Genomic DNA, 9,599 nt, shown 5'->3' on the forward strand with positions numbered 1-9,599 from the left:
GGAGATTAAGGAATGAGTGTATAGGAAAGTCAAAAATGAAGGCTGTAGGTGAAATTTTTTACTAAAAATGGAAAGAGTGCAAGTAACTTGGGACGCCCAAAAAGGAAATAAGTGCGAGTAGTGCGGGACGGAGGGAGTACTATATTAACATACTATAATAATAGATTTAATTTTCCAAATAGAGTAACTTAACTTACTTGGTTTCCAAGTATGACAGTGGCACATGCGTAATTAAGCCCCATCAACGGCCCTAAAATCGTACTGCAAAGGAGATGAGCTGTCGTCCACTCGCAGAAGTCAGAAACGCTTACGTTGCCGATTCGCTGCGTTACTCGCGCGTGTACCACACTCGAAGAAAAAGTAAATTGAATAGACCTGTGAGATCACGCGCTGCGAAAGGTATTGCGGTGTATCAGCCGATTGAATAGGAATCTCTTACCAACTATGGCATGATGGTATGATCATGCTATGTGTATGCACATGCCAGCCATGTACAAAAATACGTATATACCCCTATCTCTACAAACATCTATATATACACCACTCCACCCACTCCATTTTGACCGCATAGAAAACAGTGAATTCATGACAGACGCCCCACTCCTAACCACAGTGTAAAAGTGAAAAAGTTGTTTTTTCACACAGAGCAAACAGTGAGGGAGAAAGCGACAATCTTTGCGATACAGGAAGAAAAACAAAGCTGGTAGGCAAAAATACGTATTCATTCTATTTATTTCAATTTGTTTTAGAAATTCGATGCCAACACAGAGATTGTTTTTACGGTCTTTGTTTTCATATTTCTTGTTTCTTTCCATTTTTCTTGAGATTTGCGTCAGTCAATTGATGGTTGGTGATTTTGTTAAAACTAATAACAAATTAAAGATTAAAAAAATAAAAATCCCAATTTTGTCCTCACTACTTTTCCCACTCTATATTTACACGCACTGGCCTAGCACACAGGAGGTTTCTCTTCAAATTCTGCAAAACCCTTCCGCAAATACCATAAAAATTCAATCTTTGTCACGTTCTAATAGCCTGTCCGAGTAATCTTAACCATTTATTCACAACCCCTTTTCCTCACTTATCACTCTCTGTATCTATTGCTGATAGAATTTTTTCCCTCTCGTTTTGGTTAATTTCTTTTTTTCCTGAAGCGGTGTGAAGAAAAAGGCGAAAGCTTTTTAGGTACGGCGGCTTGGACAAGAGATTTTATGTCGGCAAGTTTTGATTTGGGTTTTGTGTCTGGAGCTCTGTTCAAGCTCTGTTTCTCATCGATTCCCTTTTTGACTTGTGCTCGGCGCATGCGAAAAACCCTCTGCTGTTCGATTCAGCAGAGCGACCTCTCTTTCTTCCCGACTGTTTCGATGCGTTTGAGGCCCAAACGGTGAGTAAAATCAATCCCCTTTTCCTCTTTATAGCTTAATTTATTTTTGGGGGGTTTCAAAACTTGTCTAAATGTATTTAATTTTGCTGTTGCAGGACTTGTACTGGAGTTGTTTGTTTTGGGGGATTTCATATAAACCGGTTGATAAATCGATTTACGTGAGGAATCCAACGCTTCGCCTCCTTTTATTCAGTGATTCGATTCTTGAATTAGCGATTTTGTTGTGATTTTTGGTTGATTGATTTGTTCATTTTTGGGATAAAGATTTGATTTTTAGAGGGGTTATTAATTTGTTTATTACTATGAGAGAGATGGCAGAACCAGTTTTGTTCAACGTCGAATCTTTGTTGACCGGAAAAGCGAAGGTCCGACCCCTACCCGTTAAGCAGGTTAGGAAGATCCGGATCATTTACAATGACCCAGATGCCACTGACTCATCCGACGATGAGAGAGAGGAGGTGGAGAGAGATAGAAGAGTCAAACGCTTTGTTCATGAAGTTATGGTGAATCCGAACCCGAAGGTTTTGGAATCCCAGAGCTCCGGCAATCTCGAGAAATGCTCGAAGAAGAAGAGGGCAGTTTCCGAGACTCCGCAGAATCCCACTACTGGAAAATACAGGGGCGTGCGGCAACGCAAATGGGGGAAATGGGCTGCGGAAATCCGTGACCCGTTTCAGCATAAACGGGTCTGGCTGGGGACCTTCGATTTGGCTGAGGAAGCTTCTAGAGCTTATGAGATGAAGCGGATGGAGTTTGAGGCGATGAGCAATTGCGCTAAGCACGTCGGGAAGAAGCTCCGGAAAGATGATTTTGTCTGCGTGTCCGAGGATTCGAGCAGCGGTAGCATTGCTTCGCAGATGAGCTCCTCGTCTGCGATGCCGGCTGTGGCGGATGTCGGCTCGACAACTTCTTGGGTCGTCGATTGCAAGAGTGAGGATGCTGTGGTTGAGAATGAGAAGAGTGAGGAATTTCATTTAATGGATGAGGGATTATTGGGAGGATTGGATCAAATTGATTTGGATACGGAGCTCGAGAACTTCCTCGCCGGCGACAGCTTCGTGCCGTGTTTTGATGACTTCAACAACGATGACTTCCCGATTTTTGGATTTGATGATGGTGATCAGGGAAGTGCATTGCCGGATTTTGATTTTGGTGATGATGATCAGGGAAGCGCGTTGCCGGATTTCAATTTTGATTTCAACTTGGAGGAGGCCTGTGGCGACGTGCTGTCGTGGATCGATGAGCCGATTGATGGGATCAGTGGAGGGGCGGCTTCTTTCAATATAGCATGCTTATGAGTTTTTCAGTTAGGATTTTTGTTTAGTACTATCTAAGTATGGTTTTAATTAATGAGAAACAATGTTTCTTGAACTGGATAATCCAGTCTGGAAATGTTGTTTTTATGAGTATTTTTTGCTTTGGTTTGAGAGGTGAGAGTTTATGTAAGAGTTCGGAGTATCCCTTTGGTTTTTGATTCTTGTGCTTTTTGAGCCGTCCAAAGGGGTTCGGATTCGAGATAGTAAAATCATGTTATTGCAATTTTGTTTAAGTACACTGCTCACTACTTAGTATTAATCGCAATTCTTGTCACTATTATTACTACTCTACTATGTTTGGGAATGTCATCCACTTCACACTCTCTCTCTCCAACCTGGCTCACTCTCTTTCTTTCTTACTTTATGATTTTAGAAGATTCGGTAACATAAAAAAATCGTTTTCCAGGTGATAAGATTTATTGGTAGTCCAAATTGCACCATGTGTCTTGGTTTCATGGACATGGGTATGAAAGTTATGTATTCCTAATTCTGTGATTCCATTGCTTATCCTTCCACATCTCCATTTTGTACTCTTGCTGCTTGCCATGTAATTTGGTCAAACATGAATCTAACTTTAATCTCCAAACTATGTCATTATTAATCATAGGGCAAATTGCAAAAAAATCATTAAGTTGTCATGCAACTTTTAAAAATAGCCAATTATAATATAATTTTGACATTTTTTTTCCAATTGTCTCAGAATTGCTATTAACTTGGGATGTGCATGGGTAAAGATTAAAGAGATGATTGACTACGTGTATCAAACTCCGAACCGTTTCTGTGCATAGTATTTTTTTTGCCAAAATAATTTCTAAAATCATAAACTATGGATAATTATTTAAAGTTGCGAGATTGACCAAAAATTGACCAAAGTTCATGATTTTTTTGGGTATTTTGATTTCGGTACCAGTTATGTGTCCCCTATGGCTCATATTACAAATATAATGTTAAATATATAGTATTTTTTAAAAATATATTGTTTGGTAGTACAATTCGTTTCTAGCCCTACAATTCAAGCAAAGTTATAATAGAAGGTGTTAGAATGATTTTAGATAGTACTGTACACAATTATTATTGGGTTGGGTACAAATAATGATTTAATTTAGGTAAAATTATTTTGGTTGTTTGCAAAGTGAAGTGAGTGTGTGTTTGCGTGGGCCATTTTGTTTTGTGTAGGCTTTATCTAATTTACCAAAACCAAGCGAAGGATATCTGTAATTTGAGGCCGTTAATAAATGTAACCCTTTCTCTCATTGCAAGCTGGCTGCCTACTTGTACCCATTTCTTGCTTCATAATTTCTACTATGTTTGTTCGAAAAATACTCATCACAATATTTATTCATTACTCGTTCAACAATCAATGGAGTAATATTTTTTTTTAATATTTTGAGTTGTATGCAACAATTAGTTATCTTATAGTACTATTTTTTATAATTTCTTCTCTTGTGAAGCTCATTCTCTATTAAAAACACCTCAAATTATGATAAATTTTGTACAAAATCTACTATTAAAACTATTAATAGTGGATAAAGAGTGTATGATGGTATGTTATTGATATACTATTTTTTTTATTAATAAGCTTAGCTTCATATACTTGGGTGTTTTATAATTTTCAAACTATCTTAATAATCTTTATGGTATAAGAAAGTCCAAGTATCAAGAATTGCATTCAGATTCTTCATAAAATAATTTTCTTCTACTTTTAGTATCGATACATTAGCAACATTTTATGAACATGTATACATACATTAGTAGTACAATTTCATATACTACCTCCGTCCCTGAAAGTTTGTCCAATTTTTACCATTTTTTATAGTGGACCCCATATTCTACTAACTCATTCCTACTCACATTTTATTATAAAACTAATACTCCATCCGTCCATAGTAGATGTCACACTTTCCTTTTTAGTTTGTCCCAAAAGATGTCACATTTCATTTTTTAGAAAAAGTTATCTCTCATATTAATATAAATATATTATTTTCTCTTTCTACTTAACACACAAAACAATATCTCCTAAAATCTAATGTCAATCCCCAAGTGTGACATCTACTATGGGATGAAGGGAGTATATAAAAGTAGAACCCACAATCCACTAGCTTTTTCAACTCACTTTCCATTACATTTCTTAAAATCCGTGTCGGATAAAAGTGGGACAATATTTGGGGTACGGGGGTGGTATAAATTTATCACGTATTCAATGATATAGCACAACACAATCCGAAGTAAACAAAATTTTGTGAAAGCCAGGTCCATTTGTTTCACCTTTGAACTATAATTTTGATTGGAGCCAGGTCATTTCTTCTTGGCTTTGTACCATTTTTGCATCTCTTAAATTAAATGGTGTCCACTGCTGCTATGAATGGGGTAGTTGGTGGCATTTTTTGACCCTGCTTTAATGTGTTCGTTTTAGTTGCTTCTTGGTGTTGAAGAATTAAAAGTTTATGTTTTTATTAGTTTTTCCTATTTATTAAATATATGTATACATATTGAGTTGTGGGTGGGTTGACTATTATTTTAAATAAATACTCCCTCCGTCCCGGACTACCTGCACTTATTTTCTTTTTGGGCGTCCCAAGTTATTTGCACTCTTTCCATTTTTAGTAAAAATTATCACCTACAGCCGCAATTGTTGACTTTGCTATACACTCATTCCTTAATCTCCGTGCCGAAAAGGAAATGTGCGAGTAGTCCGGGACGGAGGGAGTACTACTCCTACAACATATAAGATGAAGGAGTTGAATTTCCGGTCCACTATTATTAGTATATTAACAAAATGGGACATGCCCAATATGCAATAGTATTATATTGTGGGTATGGCAAAGTTGCTATAATTGTGAAAATTATTATTGCGTTTAAATGTTGGAATAAACACATGCAATGCAGGCAGAGAGTGGGGTTTGTGAAGAAATTATAAAGTGAATTATTGTAATGGTGGACTGTGACACCGACTATCCAATTAATTCATCATGCCTCCTTACTTTCTTTCTACCTTTACATTTATTATGATTTTATTCGGTTGCATATATTGTTGACAATAGTATTCAAGTCATAGCTTCACATTCTCTTTTAGCCGTTTTAATTTTGATTAAACGATTATGTGAAAATAAAATACATAGCTTATGTATTTTCTAGATGCTTTTGAGTTTATTAGCGCAATTGTAGGCTGACTTTCTTTTTATTGGCCCAATATCATTGTCGGTCGGTTACTTTGAATTATTTTTTCAAATATATTTTCTTTATTGTCTCGTGTAAAGTGTTAGAATCATTTCTTTTAAATTTCTTGTTGACCAACTCTTGATTTTGTTTAATTTAAACTTAATAATGTGGGCCAACTTTAAAAAATTAATTCCTTGGATACTCGCTTTGACAGGGATCTACATAGCATGTATGATTCGAGTGCTAGAAAATCGTACGGCAAAGTGATTTTTTGCTATCTGCAACTGGTAAATTTGATTTAATGGATTTGAAGGTTTGTTTATTCGAGAAAGTAAACGTTGAGATGCTTTTAAGAGAAATTCATGTAGCAGGAATTCTAGTTACTATGATTACAAGGAGAGTAGAGGAGATGATCAATTGCTAACTAATTATCAATCTAAAATCAAAATCAATTTTTAACCATTAGATTAGAAGATCTACTGGTTGATATAATGCCAAGTGAATTATATTTTAAATTTAAATAGTTATTAATTAAAATTAAAGGGTATCAATGTCAATTTTCTCTTATTAAAATTATCCCAAAACTTTTAAATTTATTTAACTCTCTCGATTTTAATTATTTTTCCGCAAAAAATATATCAAATTAAAGGTAATTTTATCAGGATTCTAACGAGATCTCAATTGCATATGTTCCAACGACGTTCGGATGTTGGTAAACAGATTTTTATCAATAAATACATAAAAAAATTCAATATAATGCATATAAAATCTCAATAAAACCATGTAAAAATCTCAATAAATATGTGTTGATATTTTTATGTACTTGTGTTGAAATATTCATGTCATTGTGTTGATATTTGTTATTCACTATGTTGATATAAATAAAAAAAATACGAAAATTATGATATGATAACAGAATGACGATCTTACCCCTTTTATTGATATTTTATTTACTATTTATTGAAATTCGTAAGATTTAATCTCATCCACTCATTTTAAAATTTAAGGGTGTAGATTTGATCATAATTTTGGATTATGGTGCTATAAACATTAGAAGACGAGCCAGAATTATAATGCTGACTTGAGAAATATAAACTGTATGCATTATTGAAGTGGAAAAGGTCGTGGTTAAAGAGTTTGGGCCAAGGCCCATTGTTGTATACTTATTTCTTTGGTGTTTTGGATTTATGTCCCAAAAGGCCAGAGGGTTGATTAGCCCTAATAGCGGTTGATTTGCAATAAATTTATAAACCCTTTAAATTCCCCTTCACTCTTTAGATCCTTCAGTCATTAATTAACTGGTAATATCGATTTAATGAACCGATGAAGAAACTTGTTGTTATAATTTTTTTTGTGATTTAGCAGCTCACCAGAATTTATCAATCAATTTAATAGTGGTTTCTCCACTAGAATTTACTAGGCGATGATAGATTCCCTAGCCCTAGTTATTAACTAAAAAAAGGATTTATTGTTACGTGCGTTGTTGAACATGATTCTACTTGGAATGTTATTTCACTTCTTATGTTATGAATGAAATTATGTAAAGTACGTATTTTAAATATTTCACATTAGGCTTGATTACATACATTTAAGTAAGGGTAATTAGGGGACTGTGCTTCAGCATTATAAGTTTGCTAGATATGCTTCACTTTCTTCCATCACTAAAATATCTGCATTCACAACATCCAATTAAACGAACAAAGTAACTACTAATAAGGCGATTAATAGAAAGTCTTGCATAGATCTTAAACAAATATAATCAAGGAAACTCTTGTGCCAGTGTTATCTCAATTGTTAAAATCGTTGACTGCGTATTTGTCCGTTTTGGGTCAAGTCATATTGTACGCTTTGAATCAAGTCCGGATGAATTTGTTTTTAAATCACTCCTAAAAGACCTCAAACTAATTGTAATTGGATAATATTTATATATTGTATCTAACTTGCATCCATTCTCCGATGTGGTATGAGTTTGTAAGCGTTGATCTACGCGATCGTTAATCGGAGTTTGAGTTTGGCCCTTCTCCTTATGGTTTGGATTATTTGTGGTAATCTCTTGCACGCCAATTTGTGGGTCTAAAATAAGTGTAATGTATGGGTCTGAAAAAGGTGTAATGTATTACGAGCCTCTCATGTGGTAGTTGCAATGAGTAATTCTTGAATTTAATATTCGATTTAAATTGGTCAATGCCAGCTTGTTGCAAGGAGTAATTCTTGAATTTAATATCCGAGTTAAATTCGTCACAACATATATGACAGCTTGCTCTACCATACATACTAGCTTACCGCTACAAACAGGCTTATCATATCTATCCTAATCTAAAGGGCAGGTTTGATAAAAAGTACTCCCTCCGTCCCGCACTACTCGCACTTATTTCCTTTTTGGGCGTCCCAAGTTACTTGCACTCTTTCCATTTTTAGTAAAAAATTTCACCTACAGCCGTCATTTTTGACTGTCCTATACACTCATTCCTTAATCTCCGAGCCGAAAAGGAAATGAGCGAGTAGCCCGGGACGGAGGGAGTATTTAATTCCCTTTTTGGAGGGAAAATGAAAAGATGATGTGTCTTCTATTCAAAAATAAATTTTTAAGACAAAAACAATAGGACAAATAATAGCCCAATAAAATGCTAACGTCTTGAAGAAGTTTTAAAACACATTTAAATAGTGCACTACCATTAAATTTTTTTATAATTAAGTTATTAAATTTATATATTAATTAGACTTATATTTGAGTTAAATTGGAATTGTGCTAGAGAGTTTAGTTTGCCTTCCATTTATTTAGGTTAAAATTGAGATTTAATCATTTATTGCAATACTTTTTCTCCGAATTAATTCACAAGCTAAACGACAACACATATATGTAATGCTTACAATTTCCATCCTATATTTACTCAATTAAAGTTCTTAGTTCTTATATTTTAATTCGCCTCTAATTAAACAATACTACTAAGTTTATAGATTAAACTAAGGAATAAGATGACATTATATATATTTAAAATTAAATCTAACTTATAAAGTTTGTATAACTTCTTAATATAAAGAGTAGTGTAAATTATCACATTATTCAAAACAAACAAGATGCATAAAATATTATCGTTATTTTAAGTGATAGTAGTAATTTACTTTTTATACGTATATGTGGCGGGAAGTAAGGAATTTATTCTTTCCAATATAAAAAATTCATTTAGTCTTTGGCAATGTATATCAAGTTATGCTATGGTCTGAAATTAAAAGAAAGAAATAAACAATAAACTAAAATGTGATTATTGGATAATACAAATTTTCTAACTTGACTTCTCAAAGAAGTTTTAAATTTATACGATTTAAATTATTCATATATTTAATGTGGATATGTTTAATATTCCATATATTTTTTTTCAAATTAATTTTTATATAAATTAAGCTATTAAATTTATATATTAATTTGCCTTTTATTTGGATTAATGACTTGCATAGCACTTTCAATAAACATCTTTACTCACACATATTTTCTTTATTTGTATATCTTATTCTAATTAATTCATACTCTTAGATCATTAGTCACACATCTTATTTATGTCATTAATTTTATTGTTATTACTTCACTTAGATTATAAATTAAAATTGCATAAATGTTTCATTCACTGGGGAGTAGTAAATTCTTCATTTTGAGTGAGACAAGATAAGTACATTTCTATTTTTTAAAATCTCCATATTGCTTTCAATTCTTATTTTCTATATATTTATTATATTTTATATTC

General features: G+C 33.6%; 1 protein-coding gene across 2 annotated transcripts; it reads left to right on the plus strand.

Annotated features, from left to right (window-relative positions):
• Positions 1-571: 571 nt before the first annotated feature.
• On the plus strand, positions 572-2,933 carry LOC121748368 (ethylene-responsive transcription factor ERF118-like). 2 transcript variants are annotated; one of them, XM_042142677.1, is made up of 3 exons: positions 572-703; positions 1,155-1,384; positions 1,480-2,933. In XM_042142677.1, exon 3 carries the CDS (start codon positions 1,687-1,689, stop codon positions 2,680-2,682), a length of 996 nt encoding a protein of 331 aa, XP_041998611.1. In that variant the 5' UTR covers positions 572-703; positions 1,155-1,384; positions 1,480-1,686; the 3' UTR covers positions 2,683-2,933. The 2 variants fall into 2 exon arrangements, with proteins under 2 accessions (XP_041998611.1, XP_041998610.1); XM_042142676.1 differs by lacking the exon at positions 572-703 and having other exon boundaries at positions 800-1,384.
• Positions 2,934-9,599: the final 6,666 nt, after the last annotated feature.

Source organism: Salvia splendens, chromosome 9, assembly GCF_004379255.2.
Source record: "Salvia splendens isolate huo1 chromosome 9, SspV2, whole genome shotgun sequence".
NCBI classification, from domain to species: Eukaryota; Viridiplantae; Streptophyta; class Magnoliopsida; order Lamiales; family Lamiaceae; genus Salvia; species Salvia splendens.